Source organism: Cetorhinus maximus, chromosome 23 (genome assembly GCF_964194155.1).
Source record: "Cetorhinus maximus chromosome 23, sCetMax3.hap1.1, whole genome shotgun sequence".
In the NCBI taxonomy this organism is placed as follows: Eukaryota; Metazoa; Chordata; class Chondrichthyes; order Lamniformes; family Cetorhinidae; genus Cetorhinus; species Cetorhinus maximus.
The window spans coordinates 28,283,750-28,304,902 of NC_135901.1; the positions used below are offsets into that span (position 1 = coordinate 28,283,750).

At 44.6% G+C, this 21,153-nt stretch overlaps 3 protein-coding genes across 3 annotated transcripts in view; 1 reads left to right on the forward strand and 2 right to left on the reverse strand.

Moving 5' to 3' along the window:
- Positions 1 to 21,153, reverse strand: part of LOC144697127 (uncharacterized) — a 215,081-nt gene that overhangs the window by 171,606 nt on the left and 22,322 nt on the right. The gene's annotated exons all lie outside the window — the stretch shown is intronic.
- Positions 1 to 21,153, forward strand: part of LOC144698460 (uncharacterized) — a 404,975-nt gene that overhangs the window by 95,071 nt on the left and 288,751 nt on the right. The gene's annotated exons all lie outside the window — the stretch shown is intronic.
- LOC144697394 (uncharacterized) overlaps positions 1 to 21,153 on the reverse strand; it is a 65,272-nt gene that overhangs the window by 22,921 nt on the left and 21,198 nt on the right. Inside the window, 2 exon segments of the mRNA XM_078569374.1 lie at positions 2,799 to 2,805; positions 19,005 to 19,703. Coding sequence (XP_078425500.1) covers positions 2,799 to 2,805; positions 19,005 to 19,703 — 706 coding nt within the window.

The window sequence follows — 21,153 nt, forward strand, 5'->3', positions numbered from 1 at the left end:
TTCCTCTCCACAGATGCTGCCAGACCTGCTGAGTTTTTCCAGGTATTTTTATTTTTGTTTTTGTTTTCGATTTCCAGCATCCGCAGTTTTTTGCTTTTATCTTAAGGTACAGATAGCCCTGGGGGAAGGGATCGAAATAGGCTAAAAGGTAGAGATAAAACAATGGATGGAAATTCATTTAAAAATAATGGAAATAGGTGGTAAAATAAAAATCTATATAAATTATTGGAAAAAAGGGGGATCAGAAAGTGGGTGGGGATGGAGGAGAGAGTTCACGATCTAAAATTGTTGAACTCAATATTCAGTCCAGAAGGCTGTAAAGTGCCTAGTCGGAAGATGAGGTGCTGTTCCTCCAGTTTGCGTTGAGCTTCACTGGAACATTGCAGCAGGCCAAGGACGGACATGTGGGCATGAGAGCAGGGTGGGGTGTTGAAATGGCAAGCGACAAGGAGGTCTGGGTCATGCTTGCGGACAGACTGAAGGTGTTCCACAAAGCGGTCACCCGGTCTGCGTTTGTTCTCTCCAATGTAGAGGAAACCGCATTGGGAGCAGCGAGGGAATTGAGGGAAGTGCAAGTTAAATGCTGCTTCACTTGAAAGGAGTGTTTGGGCCCTTGGATGGTGAGGAGGCGGGAAGTGAAGGGGCAGGTGTTGCACCTTCTGTGGTTGCATGGGAAGGTGCCATGGGAGGGGTTTGAGGTGTAGGGGGTGATGGAGGAGTGGACCAGGGTGTCCCGGAGGGAACGATCCCTGCGGAATGCCGCCGGGGGGGTGAAGGGAAGTTGTGTTTGGTGGTGGCATCATACTAGAGTTGGCGGAAATGGCGGAGGATGATCCTTTGAATGTGGAGGCTGATGGGGTGATAAGTGAGGACAAGGGGGACCCTATCATGTTTCTGGGAGGGAGAGGAAGGTGTGAGGGCGGATGCGCGGGAGATGGGCCAGACACGGTTGAGGGCCCTGTCAACCACCGTGGGTGGAAAACCTCAGTTAAGGAAGAAGGAAGACATGTCAGAGGAACCTTTTTTGAAAGTGGCATCATCAGAACTGATGCGACAGAGGCGAAGGAACTGAAAGAATGGGATGGAGTCCTTACAGGAAGCAGGGTGTGAGGAGCTGTAGTCAAGGTAGCTGTTGGAGTCGGTAGGCTTGTAATGAATATTGGTGAACAGTCTATCACCAGAAATTGAGACTGAGAGGTCAAGGAAGGGAAGGGAAGTGTCAGTCGTGGACCATGTGAAAATGATGGAGTGGTGGAAATTGGAAGCAAAATTAACAAATTTTTCCAGGTCCAGACGAGAGCATGAAGCAGCACCAAAGCAGTCATCGATGTACCGGAGAAAGAGTTGTGGGAGGGGGCCGGAGTAGGACTGGAACATGGAATGCTCCACATGCCCCATAAAGAGACAGGAATAACTGGGGCCCATGCGGGTACCCATAGCCACATCTTTTATTTGGAGGAAGTGAGAGGAGTTTAGGGAGAAATTGTTCAGTGAGAGAACAAGTTCAGCTAGACGGAGGAGAGTAGTGGTGGATGGGGATTGTTCGGGCCTCTGTTCGAGGAAGAAGCGGAGAGCCTTCAGACCATCCCGGTGGGGGATGGAGATGTAGAGGGATTGGACATCCATGGTGAAGAGGAGGCAGTTGGAACCCGAGGACGTCGCTGCACAGCAGAATGATTCCTATTGGCTGGTTCGGGAAGGGTTCCATTGTGGACGTCACAATGAGGAAGTTGGACAATGAGCTTCAGACTAAAACTTCCTCCTCTGGGCAACATCTGTGAGGAAATCAATGTTTCCCCCTTTCCATTTCTTTTCTCATTCTGGGGGCAAATTGTTAACTTGCAGGAACTGAAGGGAAAGGAAGTGAATCCAGGGAGGGTGCAGACTTTGGAAAGGTTGGCCCAGGTCACTCTCTCTCTCTTTTAAAGACATTGACATCCTTTGGTCCCTCAGCTTGACACATTTATTTGTCTGGCTAAAAGGATGGCCTCTTTCCTAATGTTCACAATTAAAGGGCTGGTTTCCCCGGGAGATGGCTGACATGTAAGGAGACAATTTCAGGGCAATTAACTGTCCTGTATTTTAAGGGATTGCTCCTTATTTTGCCTTTTGCCCTGTATTTCTCAGACAGCCTGTTGGAAACTGATCCCGGGAATCTCCAGGGTGAGTTTGAGTGATTCGAGTGGGACTGCAAGTGAGTGAGTTGGCCAGCAGAGAGATGATGATGTTGTGACTAAACAAGATAAGTTGTAAGTTTTAGTTTATTTTAAACCCCACCCCTCCCACTATTATTGTCTCAAGAACCCTCCTCCTCACCTCCTCTCATATTGAAACCCAAACCACCATCCAACTGCTCTCACGGTCACCAGCATCCCACCACCACCCACTCTCCAACCCCACGGCTGAAGTGTCCGTTATTTTATTTTGTAAGTCTTCTGCCCCCTGGACAATATAGTAATAGAGGACAAAGATATGTCTAATGTTGGGGGATTGGGGACACGTTAGCTATATTATTTATAGTTCTGTAATTAAGTTCATTTGTTATCCTTTCTAGTCTTGGAGAAGAGTACTGCAGGTACTTAATATATTTCCAGTGATAGTCATTATGACACAGAAGGAGTCCATTTGATAACTTGAGTCCAGATTGAATCTCTGTCGAGTGACCCAGGCAGTCCCATTCCCCCTTCTATATCCCCATTCCTCTGCATGTTCATTTCCTTCAAATGTCAATTCAATTTCATTTTGAAATTATTGATCATTTCTGGAACCACCACCCTCATAGGCTGTGGCTTCCAGACATCACCACTGGCTGTTGAAACAAAGTTCTTCCCCACAGCATCATGTGTCTCTAATCATGTAATAGAGTCCTGTGTGTTACACACATTTTTAGTGCAGTACTATTGGGTGTATATGAGATAAAGTAGGGTGAGAATGGAGTGAGAGTGTGTGGGGTGGAGGTTTACAGCTTTTGGGGAGCGAGAGATGAAAGAATGTTCCGTAGAAACGAGAATTGTCTGTTCTGAATTTCTATCCTGTACTGACAGTGATGACTTTAGTAAACTCCTTTAACAGGATATTCGAAGGGGAGGATTTGCAGCCAGAAATCTCAAACCAAACTTCACATCAAGATCTGACAGAGTCACCCCATTCATTGGGTGCTGAATATGATTGGCTTTTGAATCTGGATGGAGAAATGTTTGTCTGTTCTGTCTGCTTGCAAAGGTTTCCAACATCAGTCTGACTGGAAAAGCACCAAGACACACACACTTGAGTGAGAGTGTTCCAGTGCACTGACTCTGGAAAGAGCTTTAACCAGTTACACAGCCTGAAAAAACATCACCATTCACAGTGGGGACAGGCCATACACGTGTTCTGTGTGTGGACGAGGCTTCAACTGATCGTTGAACCTGGAGAGACACAAGGACACATGCAGAATGGAGAAACCATGGAAATGTGGGGACTGTGGGAAGGGATTCGAAGCCCCGTCTGAGCTGGAAACTCATCGATGCAGTCACACCGGGGAGAGGCCATTCACCTGCTCTGAGTGTGGGAAGGGATTCACTCAATTATCCGACCTGCAGATACACCAGCGAGTTCACACTGGGGAGAGACCCTTCACCTGCTCTGATTGTGGGAAGGGATTCACTCAATTATAAAAACAGAATTACCTGGAAAAACTCAGCAGGTCTGGCAGCATCGGCGGAGAAGAAATCAGTTAACGTTTCGAGCCTTCATGGCCCTTCGGCAGAACTGAACCATAGTTAGAAGAAGGGAGAAATATAAATTGGTTTAAGGTGGGTGGGGGGGGGGGGGGGGGGTGGGGGTGGTGGGGGGGGGGGGGGTGAAAGAGAGACATTGAGGGTGTGGTGATTGTGGAGATGAGCAGATAATCAAAAGATGTCACAGACAAAAGGGTCCAAGAGGTGTTTTGTCTGAGAAAAGTGCTAATTAAGAATGGAAGACGGGATATTCAAAGTACAGCTCTAGTGGGGGTGGGGTGGAAAGGCTAACAAGGTTTTAGTTTTAGATTTAAAAATAATGGAAATAGGTGGGGAAAGAAGAATCTATATAAATATTGAGAAAAAAAAAGCGGGGGGGGTGGGGGGGGAAGAAACGGGGTGGGGATGGGGGGAGGGGGAGTTTAAGATCTAAAGTTGTTGAATTCAATATTCAGCCCGGAAGGCTGTAAAGTGCCTAGTCGGAAGATGAGGTGCTGTTCCTCCAGTTTGCGTTGGGCTTCACTGGAACAATGCAGCAAGCCAAGGACAGACATGTGGGCAAGAGAGCAGGGTGGAGTGTTAAAATGGCAAGCGACAGGGAGGTTTGGGTCTTTCTTGCGGACAGACCGCAGGTGTTCTGCAAAGCGGTTGCCCAGTTTGCGTTTGGTCTCTCCAATGTAGAGGAGACCGCATTGGGAGCAACGAATGCAGTAGACTAAGTTAGGGGAAATGCAAGTGAAATGCTGCTTCACTTGAAAGGAGTGTTTGGGCCCTTGGACGGTGAGGAGAGAGGAAGTGAAGGGGCAGGTGTTGCATCTTCTGTTTGGGCATGGGGAGGTGCCCTAGCTGCGGGTTGAGGAGTAGGGGGTGATGGAAGAGTGGACCAGGGTGTCCCGGAGGGAACGATCCCTATGGAATGCCGCCAGGGGGGGTGAAGGGAAGATGTGTTTGGTGGTGGCATCATGCTGGAGTTGGCGGAAATGGCGGAGGATGATCCTTTGAATGCGGAGGCTGGTGGGGTGATAAGTGAGGACAAGGGGGACCCTATCATGTTTCTGGGAAGGAGGAGAAGGCGTGAGGGAGGATGCACGGGATATGGGCCGGACACGGTTGAGGGCCCTGTCAACGACCGTGGATGGAAAACCTCGGTTAAGGAAGAAAGGACATGTCAGAGGAGCTTTTTATATAGATTCTTCTTTCCCCACCTATTTCCATTATTTTTAAATCTAAAACTAAAACCTTGTTAGCCTTTCCACCCCACCCCCACTAGAGCTGTACTTTGAATATCCTGTCTTCCATTCTTAATTAGCACTTTTCTCAGACAAAACACCTCTTTGACCCTTTTGTCTGTGACATCTTTTGATTATCTGCTCATCTCCACAATCACCACACCCTCAATGTCTCTCTCTCCCCCCCCCCCCCCCCCCCCCACCCACCTTAAACCAATTTATATTTCTCCCTTCTTCTAACTATGCTTCAGTTCTGCGAAGGGCCATGAAGGCTCGAAACGTTAAATGATTTCTTCTCCGCTGATGCTGCCAGACCTGCTGAGTTTTTCCAGGTAATTCTGTTTTTGTTTTGGATTTCCAGCATCCGCAGTAGCTTTTAGCTTTTTGTTTTTATATTCACTCAATTATCCTCCCTGCTGACTCACCAGCGAGTTCACACTGGGGAGAGACCATTCACCTGCTCTGAGTGTGGAAAGGGAATCATTCTGTCATCTCACCTGCAGAGACACAAGCGAGTTCACACTGGGGAGAGACCATTCACCTGTTCTGAGTGTGGGAAGGGATTTAGTGACTCATCCACATTGCTGACTCACCAGCAGGCTCACAGCGGGGAGAGGCCGTTCACGTGTTCCGTGTGTGGGAAGGGATTCACTCGGTCATCCCACCTGCTGAGGCACCAGACAGTTCACACTGGGGAGAGGCCTTTCACCTGCTCTGAGTGTGGGAAGGGATTCACTTGGTCATCCCATCTGCTGAGGCACCAGCGAGTTCACACCGGGGAGAAGCCATTCACCTGCTCCAAGTGTGGGAAGGGATTCAGTGATTCATCCGAGCTGCTGAGACACCAGCGAGTTCACACCGGGGAGAGACCGTTCACCTGCTCTGAGTGTGGGAAGGGATGCACATGTTCATCGGAGCTGCTGAGACACCAGACAGTTCACACTGATTAGAGACCTTTTAGATGCTCTGACTGTGGATGTTAATTGTATCAATTGACGTTAAGTATATACAGGTGGGTGTCATGGATTGGATAGTTACTTGAGCACATATGAAGAGACTCTTACTGACATAGAGTGTAGCCAAGTCAGAAGGTATATACCTGTAATGTTTCACTCAGTAAATAAATCTATACCAAGTAAAGACTGGCTCCAGTTTACTCCTTCACCATCAGGCTGTCAGGATTATAACATGGTAACAGAGAATGCTTGTCTCATGGTGAAGGTTGGAAACTAAAGGAAAATAAAATTTCAGACAGAAACTTACAATCTGAGTAGCTTTTGTGAGAAATGGCTGAAAGCAAGTGGAAATTGTCAGGGTCTGATTACCCGCCGATGTTCTCGGAGTCTGAGCCACACGACCAGTGGAAGAATGAAGTGGAGATGTGGACACGGGTTATGTCCCTACCAAGGAGGAAACAAGGTCTGGTCTTGGCATTGTCACTTACCAACAAAAGTAAAATCAGAAGCAAAGTATTTAGTGAGCTAGATGCTGGTCGGTTGGATACTGATGAAGGTTTGGATCTTCTATTCGGGTTCATTGATGAGATTTACAAGAAAGATGTTCTAGTGGATGCCTATGAAGCATAGATGGACTTTGACAGGCTTCGAATGAGGGCAAAAGCATCTGTAACAGATCTGGATATCTCAACAGAAGACAAGATTAGAACAGCACCAATAGGTGAATGAACCCCAGGGGTGACCAGGGAACAGTTAACAGGTGTTTCAGGTCTGACTCAAAATATCATTATGTGATGAACTGCCCAAAGTGGAAAATCAGGGTCTTCGAAGTGACACATGATACAGAGAATTCTAAGGCTGAAGATGATGATGATGATCACTCTGAAGGAATTGTACTAGTCACAAGGAGCTTTGGTCCAGTGATGAGTATGTTAGTCACAGACTCATTCAACTATGCTGTGTTAGACAGTGGCTGCACCTTGACAGTATGTGGATTAGATTGGTGAACATGTTACCCAGATTCACCTCGTACTGAGGATCGACACAAGGTTAAGGAGTGTGAAAGTTGGACTTGTCTTGGTTTGGTGATGTCAACGCATTGAAGTCACTAAAAAGAGTGGGGATTCCCTGCAAAATAACTGGAGTCAGCCTCTTTATCAGTGTTAACTGTTAAACTTCACCCCGATGACACATTTGTGTAATTAATAAGGCTTATATTACCAAATTATACTGTATGTAAGCTTAACGATGAACGGTCTTCAATTGCCTGGCTCTTTCAGTTCCAGATACTGTAATGTAGCTTTAAGAAAAAAAAAACTGGTGTTAAGGTCAGTGTGGAAGAATAAAATACATCTACAGGACAACTAAGGGTTAAACAGTTAAAACCATAGTGGAATACTACAGCACAGTTCCCTCTTTTGTTCTAGCAGGCACACCTGCAACTGCCAGCTAATTGAGCAGGAAAGGAGAAAAGGAGTATCTTAAACAAGCTTCCTAGAATCCTTGAGACAAGCCTAGGATGTCTGCCCCCAACACAAAGAGACAGGATCAAGCAATGGTCATCTGTTCTCTAAGAGTGTACACCCCCTAGCACTAAAGATAAGGTCAAGCATGGTTATCTATTCTCTGTCTGACTTTTTATTACTATGTGGGCTTCCCCCAATATCCTGTATAGTCATTACTTAGAATAGACTAATTGTGTGTTGCATGCCAAAGACAATGATTCTCAATGTAATTGATTATTGAAAGTTAGACAGTCTTATCACCTTCAAGCTCTTTGATATGTACGACTTCTACTATAAATATGTATGTACTCTGATGCTTCCTCAGAGTGTCAGCTAGCTCCATTGTATGCTGCTGGGCTCTCCGTGATATCACGATTTAATAAAGGCTTCCGAGACAAACCTCCTGGGTCTGAGTGTTCTGTTTTCCGCGACAAATTGGCGACGAGGATGGGATCCGACTGAAGTCCAGTAACCTCTTAAATTGGAGAGGTGATTGAAATCCTGGGCCGTCGGATCTCTAAAAAAAGAACCCTCGCGGAGAAAGGGAGGAATAACTCTCCTAAGTTAGGGTGAGTACGAACTGCATCCTAGCTGAAAGGGGATTGCAGTGAATTAGCGTCCCAGCTGAGAAGGGGACTGCCAGTAAAAGGGTAGCTACCGACCAAAGAGACTTAAGTGACCCAAAGAATCGGAGGACTTGTTAAGGAACTCTTAAACACCGGTGAGCGCATAGGGTAGGAAATGCGCCGCGCTGTTAATTGTGTTTTCTTTTCAGAAAAATGGGAGGTCGCAACAGCAGAGCGGGCTCTGCCACTCCCCCCGCTTCGCAAAGTACTAAGAACAAACCGAAACCGGCGAAACCGGAGCTTAAATCAGGAACTTTGAAGATGGGCAAGAAAACGGAATGAAAAATAGATGGAGGTAAAAAAAAGTAGTAGTATACCCAGGGGTTCGAGTCCCATGGAGGTGAAAAGTAAGTAATTTCTGTGTTTTCTTTTGTGTATCTTATTAAGTAAAATGGGAAATATGACATCAAAGAAACCCCAGGTTCCCCCTTTGAAGGGAACCCCAAATGCTTATATGTATGTCCATTACGGTCCTGAAATTGTCCAACATGTTTCTGATTGGGTTAAATGGACTCAAAGTAAAGGAGAGAGCTTCCCACCAGCTGGAACTTTTAATCGGGACAGATTTGAGCGCTTATAATATGTTTTAAGGGAGGTAGATCGTCCGCTACTGAATTTTCTGTAACTTTAAAAAAAGAATGAATTGATCTAAGTTACAAGAGCTGTTTGTGCTGAAAGAGAGAGAGAGAGAGAGAAAGGGTACCCCTAGGGGGTTAATGAGCAATTTGCAAGCAGCAGCAGAGAAAATGTGAGCTTTCGTCAGTTTGAAGGTCCCTATAGGTGGAGCCTTCAAGATCCCTTTATTCCCCCCACTGCTACTCGAAGATTCGTTTAGAGTTAAGTTCAATATTAAAGGAGTATCGATACATACCTTTATATATGTGTTTGTGTGCAATGAAGCATTTGCATGTGAGCTTTAATGTGTTTTCTTCCCTGAATTGTCTTGTGTGTGTAGTTGAGCACTTTAGAGTCGAAAGCCCCAGATTAGATTAAAGGAAAAGTTTATTCAAATATTCCAAAGTTTTGAGTATAAGGTTTGAGTTGAGATTTCTGGCAAAAATTGTAATTTGAAGGTAGTGTAAAGATAAAACAGGGCTTGCCTTCGTTTGAGATGAACCAACCCTTGTACCACCCTCTCGCAGACTAGTAGGGAATAACCCTCATCATCAGCTTCCAAGCTGATTGGGATTAATACATACGAGTTCATATTCTAAAATTCTGAGAAAAAGAAATTACTTGAAATTCAGAAGGATTCTAGGAAAACCAAAAGACATAAACACAAGGTCTAGATAGTTCCAATGGATAAAAAGGGGTTTCTTATGAAAGAGATGAATTAAATATGAAAGGAAATCTGCTTTCCAAAAGCACTGGAATCTGAATTTGGGACAATCTTGAGATGTAAAGTGCAGTGTAATTTAACAGGTTACTTTTGAATCACTAGGATGCTATCTAAGATAAAGAATGTGTCGATAAACATACTTAAATTATAACTTGGATCCAAATCATTACACATGAAAAAGAGGTTGTTTTAATTTTGATAGTGTAAATTACAGTTCTTACAAAGTTTAAAAATTTGAGGTTTGGTTCTCGATAAAGTTCTCAAAAGGAAATATTCATTTTAAAAGGCCTGACAACAATTGGCACTAATTCAAATGCTGCAAGCTTTTGTGTTTATAAGTCTGTTCCCAAAATATGAAGCTAAGCTCAAGACCTTGGCAAAGTTTGGCAGAAATCCAATTTTTGGCCGAGTTAATGAATCTGGGATAATTCTAAAAGAAAAGGGTCAGACACAATTTAGTGGGCTACCTTTAAGACAATAAAATCTTTGAGAAGAAGAAAAGGAAGCAAAACACGTCAATACCTGATTTCTGTTTTAAAACTGTTATGAGAATACTTTATTGGATTGTAAAGTCTCTCCAGACAACCTGAACAAGATAAGATGGTAGCTGTTGCAAGTGTAATATGGTATGAGGCAAGTAGGAGAATGAGTTAGGGAAAGAGGACATAATGTACAAACTGTTTTAAGGGAAGTGAATTTGATAATCTGGCCATCAACTGAGGCATTGGAACTGCACAGGGGGAGATAAGCAAAGATCTAGAGACAGAGATCCCCGTTGAAATGGAATAGTTAATATGGCCTAAAGAGTAAGGAAACATTTTAAACAATCAAGACAATAGAGAAACTGAACTCAAGAGAACCTTAGGATGATCATGGTCAGGAAAGAAAACTTAGAGGTAAAACTATGAGGAATCTGTAGTTCAGGAATTGAAATGTAAGGAGAAATAATACTTAACAACAATTTACCACAAGATGGATACAGGTAAAGGGAAAGCTGGAAAAAGGCTAAATAGATGTATTACTGATTATATTAATGTGCCTGTGAGCTACAAAAAGTAAAACCATAGGATTAACACCTTGATGACAGGCAGAGTTAAGCGGTTCCCAGAGAGAACCATCACTGGAAGTGAAGATACTGAGCCATTGAAAGATAGGATAAGAAGGTGCGTTGTAGAGTTGTTTAAGGAATTGAGGTCTGACATGAGACAGCAGCAGGAGAGAGTAAACTGGAAGGAGTGGGGGTGCCTACCCAGATGGATTCAGATCAGGGAACTCATTTCACAGGGAGAGTCATTAAAGAAGTATGTAATCTTATGGAGATTAAACAGAAATTCCATATTCCTTACCACACCCAGAGTCCAGGGATGGTGGAAAGGATGAACTGAACTTTAAAAACATCTATAGCCTAAACAATTCAGGAGACAGGCAACAGCTGGACCACAGTATTGCCCAGCATTCTGATGCGGCTTAGGGCTACACCAAATAAGACTACCAGGTTCACCGCATTGAATTGATAACAGGAAGGGCTATGCAATTACCTGAAGGTATTATAGTAGGAGGTGTAGGGCCACAGAAATGAAAAATACAGGACAATGTAAGGGAATTAAGTAGGAAATTGCATGAGTTAAGGAAGGAAGTCAGAGACCGACAGGTGATTAAGGATATGGAAACAGGCAAATCCAAAGAGAAAGATACATGACAATTGACCAAGCGGTAACCCAGAGAATGGGAGCCGATGTTAATGTCTCCACAGATCTATGATCCTGGTCATGGGCATATCAGTACTGGCAACAAGGTCGGGGATCATCACTGCTCATCCTGCACCGCAGGAGGAACTTTGGTACAGCATGGACAGTGCTGAATGCTACACGCAAAGGGGAATGATAAATGTAACAGTAGGAGAACAAGTGCTTTCAAATTGTAGTAAGGGTTTGCTTCAGATCGAGCATGGGAGGTCCGCCACTACCCAGCCACCTCCCACCTCTACTTTCACAGTCTGAGTAGAGATAATTGTAGCCCCTCAAACCACACCGACTGATCCATCTTGTCTGACTATGCATCCAGGACCGACGAATGGTTTGGTACTGGTTAATCAGAAGTTTTGTATGATAATGTACACCATGAGCTGGTACCCGTAGTCTTGAATATATCGGGAATCGTCCTGCCCCAATGGTGCTCAATCCATACCCAAGCACTCTATAAGGCTCTGAAGTGCCAATTGATGACTGAAACAGTTGTTCAATGGCGAGATGCGATCAGGCTTGGGAGGGAACCGTGTTAAGCGCAGCCTGATAAATGATGCCACTATGATATTCAATATAGGGACATCATTGGTTAATCCAAAGTCTGGCTACCGTGCTCGAAAGTCATGCGGGCACTATCAATAAATTAATTGAAATAGGAAAAAATATTTCAGACGAAGTGAGCAGAAATGATGTATGCAACACCTATGGATCTTGGGCACTGGAACAAGCCCGAGAAAATTTAAGACAGATTAATGAAGGGGTAGTCCCTTTATGGGTAACTAATGAGCATTTATTGAATCTCTCACGACACAGGAATCATGACTTGACTGGTTGCCAGCTCAGGGGTTTAACACGTGTATGTAGAATGAATGTTGAATGTATAGTGAATAGTAATATGCTAATAGGCATTGTATTAGTAATAAAAACAGAATTACCTGGAAAAACTCAGCAAGTCTGGCAGCATCGGCGGAGAAGAAATCAGTCAACGTTTCGAGCCCTCATGGCCCTTCAGCAGAATGCTGAAGGGCCATGAGGGCTCGAAACGTTGACTGATTTCTTCTCCGCCGATGCTGCCAGACTTGCTGAGTTTTTCCAGGTAATTCTGTTTTTATTTTGTTTTGGATTTCCAGCATCCGCAGTAGCTTTTAGCTTTTTGTTTTTATCATTGTATTAGTAATACCTGTCATACCTATGTCAATGACATAACCCAGGCAAGACACCCACAGTGACTGCTGGTACGGGACCCCAGCCATGGGGCCCATTTGTACACCTACAAATGGACTTTATACAAATGCCTAAATGTATGGAATATAATTATGTTTTAGTTCTAGTATGTTTGTTCTCGCGATGGGTGGAGGCGTATCCCACCCGACGAAATGATGCTGTTGTTGTTGTTAAATTGTTGTTCATTTTACTGCTAAAGTGATAAAGGAACTGTTGAAGGCCTTACAATGCAACCATCACCTTTCCTGCCCATACCACCCCTAGTCTACTGGAGCGGTGGAAGGACAAAATGGTATTCTGAAAAACAAACTAGCTAAATTATGTGAAGAAACCAGTTTGAAAGGGCCTGAAGCTCTACCCTTGGCGCTCATGACTATGTGCTCTCACCCTAACTATCTCAAGAGCTTGCATATACAGGTAGTAGAAGCTCAGAAAAAGCCCACCATTGAAGACTGCCATCAATACCAGCCCGGGGACCTAGTCCTAGTAAAGACCTTCAGGAGAAAGAACTGTTTGGAACCTCGATGGGAAGGGCCTTTCCAAGTCCTGCTCACCACCCATATGGCCATAAACGTTGAAGGACGCCCTTGTGGATCCACGCATCGCACGTCAAGCGGACGCTGACCTCGGACGGAAGTGCTTGTGCAAGAACTTTAACTGAGCCGTCGGAATGCTGACTCTGATTTGGATCCTGTCCTGCGTGGTCCTTGCGGGGGCATGGAATACCAATTCTGCAGTTCAATGAATGCAGGCCGTAGCCTCGCAAGTTAATCGGACTAAATGTTGGATTTGTACTCATTTTCTTCTATGCAAAACAGCAGCTGAATTGCATGAGAGGGTGGAAAGGACCCTACCTTGTGCTGCTAACAACTCGAACGGCCCTGAAGATTAAAGGGAAGGAAGATTGGGTCCACGCCACTCGTTGTAAAAAAGAAACATTGTCAGGCAGTCCTATAACCGTCATTACCAGTGAACTAATTTGCATTATGTATCGGATACTGTCTTTTGCTATATTCTGTCTTTTTGCTATATTCTGTGAAGTATACCCAAAGGATTCTCACCCCAACACCTTTTTGTCTTTATGCCGCGCCTATGCTAGACAAGTAGGACAGGGCGCCTGTTGGATATGTGCCCAGACTCCCCATCATGGAGGTGAGTCAAGCACCTATCAGGCAAAACCAATGACTGAGGAAGAAGTGAAGGATCTCACAAATTTCCACACCCAGTCAGATGATGCAGAATCCAATATGTTCAGGGGATGGTTCCGTCGCTCTCCACCTGCTAATGGGTGGAAATACAGATCATGGGATAAGAATCAAGCCTCCTCAGGAGCCAATAAACGCCACCTGTTGGTGTTCGAACCTTGCAACCGATACCTATAACCTGGGAAACAGTAGTTGCCAAAACACCATATCTACTAGCCCTGGTAGTTATGATCCTCAAAATCCTCTAAATGGTACATACTGGGTTTGTGGGGAAAAAGCATATCTCTGGCTGCCTGGGATGTCACAATTATCTTCCTTCTTTAATCAAGATACCGGAAGTTTGGGCAAGGATGCTACCACTCCCACCTGGAGTGGCTGCTGCTACCTAGCATATTTGAATCCCTATCTTCGCTATATAAGTAAATTAGATATTCACCCGCATCTACGTCTACATCGCCGTGACATCTCGGAATCCGAACGATTCTGGATGATTGCTATCCCCTCTTATGGAGCTGCTCGTAATTCCCGAGAGATTATCAACCTGGCAGCTGCACTTGAAAAATTTGCTAATTCAACGGCTGATGCTTTGATTGAGACACAGAAACAGATTTCAGCTACCACTACTGAAATGATAGCCCTACGCCTGACCGCCTTACAAAATAGAATGGCCCTTGATTTCCTCCTAGCTGAAAAAGGTGGCACTTGTGCCATGATAGGTTCAGAGTGCTGCACTTGTGTGCCTGGTGTTTCTGAGAACATTACTAACCTGGGACAGCATGTTATGGATAAAGTGCAAGAAATAAAGAAAGTTGGGGAAAGACAGTAATTTTTATAACAAGGATTCCTGGTGGGCTACAGTAATGGGGTGGTTCCCTGGTTGGGGAAGTTGGCTGCTGTATGTTTTAATTGGGTTGGTCATAGCATGTGTTATAGGGTGTTGTGCATGTGTTGCTCTGCGAATTTGCTGTTCCCAGGTTATTAACAGTGTCTCTACTGGATTAGGAGGAACTCCAATTATTCCCCAAATGGGGCGCACTGGCCCCAGCGAAGCCCACTGGTGGGGAGAGAAAGTTTACCCCGCCAGAGATCGGCCTTTTCCTTATGGTTATGAACCCCCATATGATAATGAAGATACTATTCCTCATTGGTGTTAATCTAGAAGATTAACAAGGAGGGACTGTGGGAGAATAAAATACATATACAGGATAACAAAGGGTTAAGTGGTTAAACTATATAATGGAATATTACAACGAAGTGTCCTTGAAACTAGGCCCATCCGTTTTCTCACTAGCACATAAAATAATAGACTAGTCGCGCTATCAGCTACCTTCCCAGACTAATGGGCGCCAGATGGGTTGTGCAAGTGTCAGATGTGGTTGTAAACTAAAAGAACTATTGTGTGCATGCCAAAAGATATGTACTTTTTTGCTATAACTATGTGTGTACTCTGATGCTTCCTCAGAGTGTCAGCTAGCTCCATTGTATGCTGCTGGGCTCTCCGTGATATCACGATTTAATAAAGGCTTCGGAGACAAACCTCCTGGGTCTGAGTGTTCACTCCATTTTCCGCGACACCTTGAATTAACATTAATACATCTCGAATCAGGCCTGTTGTCAACAGACAATTGGTCATTGTTATTCCTGAGTTAATTTTATTGGATTGAACCATTTTCATACATTGTTCCATGGAGCAGAACAATTGGGCTGTTCAGGATCTTTCTTTTTATCTGAGTTTAGGCAATGTTACGGAGAGAGATGGGGATTGCACAGTGAATTCCAGCCCCACTACCTCACGGACCATAACAATAGTTTAAATGTTTAATTCATCCACAAAACAGGCCAATTGTTACCCTTTGCTACTGTTATTCTCAGCCCAAAAAAACTCTAACCAGGCTTCTTTCAGTCACACAAAAAAGTTGAATTATTATAAAACAAACTATTTTTTAAAAACAAGTGAATGAACTGGTTAACATACAACTTGCAGTTTAGAAGTACAACGATTTTCCCTTTTTTAAAAAAAACACATTTTTGAACCCCCATACACACACATACACACAAACACAAAACAGGACAAAACAAATACAGTCCCCTGCAGAGGCTGGAGTATGGGAAAGTTTCTTTAAAAAGGGATCACAACGATGTTGATCTAACAGAATTCTAGTCATAATAGGTCAGGAGGTTCCTCTAGACAGATTTTTTGGTGAAACTGTCCTTGATGACTCTTATTTATCACAACGTTGCAGACTTCCAAAAAACACAGATAAATTATCCTGATGAGATGTTTCTGAGGAAGGTTTAACACAAAGGTGGGGCAGAGAGAGGGGAAGAGAGTCTTTTCTTCCAGCCTGCTTCAAAGGCACACAAACAATCTCTCTAACTGAGGGTTTTAAAGGACTAAGATGGTCAAAGAATACTTCTCTTAAGCTAGGGGTTTTTAACCAATCAGCAAAAGTCTTTAGTTTGGCAACAGTGGTTCTTTGTTAATTTTGATACATAAAGTATCTCTTCCCTCTCCAGGTGTTCCCGCTGGGTAGCTTAATTCACCCGTGATTTATTGACGAACAGCACATTCACAGCACTGAATTAATATTGCAGACTTCTAATTCAATGTTCTTCAAATTATCCAAAAAATGGCTCCTCACAACAAGATCATAAATGGTTTACATCGAGGACATAAAGAGAAACTGTTTCCACTGACAAAAGGGTTGTTAACCAGAGGACACAGATTGAAGGTGATTGACATAAAAGCCAGAAGGGAAATGAGGAAGATAAATCTTTACACAGTGATGTGTTGTGATCTGGAATGCACTACCTGAAAGGCTGGTGGAAGCAGATTCAACAAAGGGAATTGGATAAATCCTGGAAGGGGACTAGTTTGCAGGGCTCATGGGGAAAGGGCAAGATAGTGGGACTAATTGAGTAGCTCTTTCAAAGAGCCAGCATAGGCACGATGGGCTCAATAGCCTCCTTCTGTGCTGTGAAAGTCTGTGAACATAGATAAATAAATGCGTGTCTGTAATATATACAGTGATGTCAATAATATCTGGAATTCCCTTTTTCACATTTCAGAATTTTATCCCTTTCCTTCCAGTTTGATTTTGGACAAAGAGAACAAAAGCAAATCACTCAGTACATTGAGAGCCCCGATGTCTATTCTCGGCCAGCATTACACAGGGGGAAAAGGGCTGGATTCTCAGACCAGCAAGTCAAGGCCTCCTCTTTAAATGGCCACTTCCCACAATGGATTCAGTGGCCTCTGAAGGAAAGCAGCTTCGGTCCACACTGGGAGTTCCTGCCCCCCTGTCGGCTGGCTCATGCTGGCTTATGCTCCTGATGTACACGGTGTTGATGAGACCACATCTAGAGTATTGTGTCATGTTCTGGTCACCTTATACCAGAAAGGATAAATACTTTAGAAGCTGTTCAGAGAAGGTTCACTCGACTGATACCTGGGATGGGTGGGTTATCTGAGGAGGCAAGGTTGGACAGGCTGGGCCTGTATCCACTGGAGTTTAGAAGAATGGGAGGTGATCTTATTGAAACCTCCAAGATCCTGAGGGGACTTGACAGGGTGGATGCTGAAAGGAAGTTTCCCCTGTGGGAGAGACTAGAACTAGGGGACATTGTTTAAAAATAAGGGTCTCCCATTTAAGATGGAGATGAAAAGAATCATTTTCTCTCAGAGGGTCATGTGTCTTTGAAACTCTCTTCCCCAGACAGTGGTGGAGGCAGGGTCAATGAATATTTTTTAGGCAGAGGTAGATATATTCTTGACTAGCAAGGGAGTCAAAGGTTATCGGGGAGAGGCGGAATGTAGAGTTGAAACCACAATCAAATCAGCCATGATCTTAGTGAAAGGAGCAGCAGACTCAAGGGGCCGAATGGCCCACTCCTGCTCCTAATTGATATGTTTGTATGGATGATCTGCCCCAAAGGATAGGGGCTTGTCGATTTAAAAAGAAACTTGCATTTTAATAGCACCTTTCACCACCTCAGGGCATCTCAAAGTGTTTCACTGTGGATGAAACACTTCCTGAAGTGTAGTTATTGTAGGAATCACGGAAGCCAATTTGTGCACAGCAAGATCCCACAGACAGCAATGTGATGATCACCAGATCATCTGTTTTTTACTGAGGTTGGTTGAGGGATAAATATCAGGCCCCAGGACACCGGGGGTGAACTCCTCCCCCTCCTGCTCTCCTTTCAATTGTGACCATTCAGTCTTGTACATCCAACTGAGAGAGCAGACGGGGCCCTCGGGTTAATGTCTCACTCGAAAAACGGTCCCTCTGACAGGATGGTTCTCCCTCAGTACTGGCACTGGAGTGTGGGCCCTGGATTTTGAGGACTTGAGTCTCTGGAGTGGGGATTCGAACCCCCCACCTCCTGACTCAGAGGCGAGAGTGCTACCCACCGTCATGCCGTGTTGAATAGAATCAGCGAGCTGGTGTTCTAGAATCATGGAATGGTTACAACACTGAAGGAGGCCGTTCAGCCCATTCTGTCTGTGCCAGCTCTCTGTAAGAGCAACTCACCCAGAGCCACTTGCCCACCTTTTCTCCACAACCCTGCCAATTTCTGCTCTTCAGATAATGATCCAGTTCTCTCTGGAAAACCATGACTGAATCTGCCTCCAGGTCCTTTCATCCCTGGTGTCATTCTCGTCAATCTCCTCTGCTCCCTCTCTAAGAACTTCACATCTTTCCTGAAGTGTGGGGCCCAGATATCGGGTTCCATTCTAGAGGGATAGAATTGCAAAGCAGGGAGGTTATGTTCAACTTGTTTCGAACCAGAACTGAGAGCATTTACCCCTCAGGAAAGGCTGGGGCTGCTTTTCTCTAGAAAAGAGAAGACTGAAGGGTGACCTGATGGAAGTCTTTAAGATTATAAGGGGGGTTCAATAATCCAATAGGGATTTCATGAGAAACCTCTTTACCCAGTGAGTGGTGAGAATGTGGGACTCACTACCAGAGCGACTGGTTGAGGTGAATAGCATGAATACATTTAAGGGGAAGCTAGATACATACATGAGGGAGAAAGGAATAGAAGGATATGCTGATGGGGGGAAATGAAGAGGGGCGGGTGGAGGCTCATGTGGAGCATAAATACTGACAGAGACCAGTTGAACCGACTGGCCTGGCCCTGTGCTGTTGACTCAATGGAACAGAGACAAATGTACTTCCTTCAGATATACCTACAGTAGTAAGAAAAGCATTATTTACGATCAAGGTTAAAATAAATGTACTTCATCAGCTTTTGTGGATTATTTCAGTGGAAATGTGCACTCCCAGGCTCAAAGAGCATCAGCCCACTGGAAGCAAAGTCATGAAACCGGCAAGTCCAGCAGAAAGAAACCCTCCGACCCTCCCACTTCACCAAGTGTCAGAATGAACATGGTTCAGTCCTGGATGTGATTAACAGCAGCAAAAACAGCAGAATCCAAACCCTGGAATCACTTGTGAACTCGCTGGTGTCTCAGGAGGTTGCTTGACTGAGTGAAGCCCTTCCCACACACAGGGCAGATGAACGGCCTTTCCCCTGTGTGAACTCGCTGGTGAGTCAGCAGGGTAGATGAATCTCTGAATCCCTTCCCACACTCAAAGCAGGTGAATAGCCTCTCCCCGGTGTGAACTCGCTGATGTGTCCGCAGGCCAGATGAATCACTGAATGCCTTCCCACACTCAGAGCAGGTGAATGGCCTCTCCCCAGTGTGAACTCGCCAGTGTGTCTGCAGGTTTGATAACTGAGTGAATAACTTCCCACACTCAGAGCAGGTGAATGGCCTCTCCCCAGTGTGAGTGCGTCGGTGAATCTTCAGTTTAGATGGGGATCTGAATCCCTTCCCACACTCAGAGCAGGTGAACGGTTTCTCGCCGGTGTGAACTAGTTTGTGTGACATGATGTTGGATAAATGACTGAAACTCTTTCCACACACAGAGCAGGTGAACGGTCTCTCCCCGGTGTGACTGCGTCTATGGATTTCCAGCTGAGATGGGTGTCTGAATCCCTTCCCACAGTCCTCACATTTCCACGGTTTCTCCATGGTGCAGGTGTCTTTGTGTCTCTCCAGGTCCAACGGTCAGTTAAAGCCTCGTCCACGCACAGAACATGTCGAATGTCTCTCCTCACTGTGAATGGTGCGATGTTTTTTCAGTCTGTGTAGTTGGTGAAAGCTCTTTCCACAGTCACTGCACTGAAACACTCTCACTGGGGTGTGTGTGTCTCGGTGCTTTTCCAGTCACACAGACGTTTAAAACTGATTGAGGCAGACAGAAAAGACAAACATTTCTCCTTCTGGATTCAAAGGCTGGTGATATTCAGGTCCTGATGAAATAGGTTGCTCTATCAGATCTTGATGTGATGTTTACATTGAGATTCTGTCTGCAAATCCTTCCCTTCTGATATACTGTAAAAGGAGTTTACAAAATTCATCACTGTCAGTACAGGACGGAAATTCAGAAACAACAATTCTAGTTTGTATGGAGCATTCTTTCCTCTCTCATTTCCCAAAAGCTGTAAATCTCCATTCCACACACTCTCCATCCATTCTCACCCTGCTGCACCTGATGTACACCCTCCCAATTCTCCTGGTGCCGATTCATGCTCATCAAAAAATGCATGCTCACTGATTCTTGTCCAAGACTTGAAAATCTTCATATAAATATATTTACTGATGAGAGCTACAGGGAGAATGCAAGGAAGAACTTTATTTAGGCAGCGCATGGTCATGATCTTGGACTCGAGTTGCCAAATGGACTCTTTCTGTGCTGTAATGAATATAAGGCTGGAAATATATAAGGTAGCTACAGTACTATATTACAAGACTAGAAATAATAATAAATGAGCTTGATTACACAGCCAAAAATATATTAAATATGTAAGGACTTAAATATATTAAAAGGCTAGAAAAAGAAATAAGTACTTTATTCCTGAACCATCAATAATATATCTAATATATACCATATAACAACACTTGACATATCTCTGTCCTATATTAATTTACTGTCCCATTAAATGTCAGCCATCTCCTGGGGAAACCACCCCTTTAATTGGGAACATTAGGAAAGAGACCATCCTTTTCGCCAGACAAATAAATGTGTCAAGCTGAGGGAGCAAAGGATGTCAATGTCTCTAAGAGAGAGAGAGAGAGACCTGGGCCAACCTTTCCAGAGTCTGCACCCTCCCTGGATTCACTTCCTTTCCCTTCAGTTCCTGCAAGTCAACAATTTCCCCCCAGAATGAGAAAAGAAATGGAAAGGGGGAGAAAAGAAAGTGTTTTACTTACAGATGTTGGACACAGGAAGAAGTTTTAGTCTGTGTGAAGCTCAATCCTCATTCCGACAAGGCCCACGCTCTGATTGACTGGAGGTCCAGAGTCCTTCCGGTCCTCCAATTCTCGCCATTGGTCAATCCCCGGCATGAAAACAATGGGGCAGCGGAAGCATTCGTGACGGTGGGAGACACTTTGACCCCATGTCTCAACAACTACTGGCCAATGGGGAACGCCGCTTTTTGCACATGCGCAGCTCCCCCTGTCCCTCGAACATGCGCAGTCCTGGGCCGCCTGCCCGCGCGGCGGATAGAGCGGTTTCCCCAGCGCGGCGG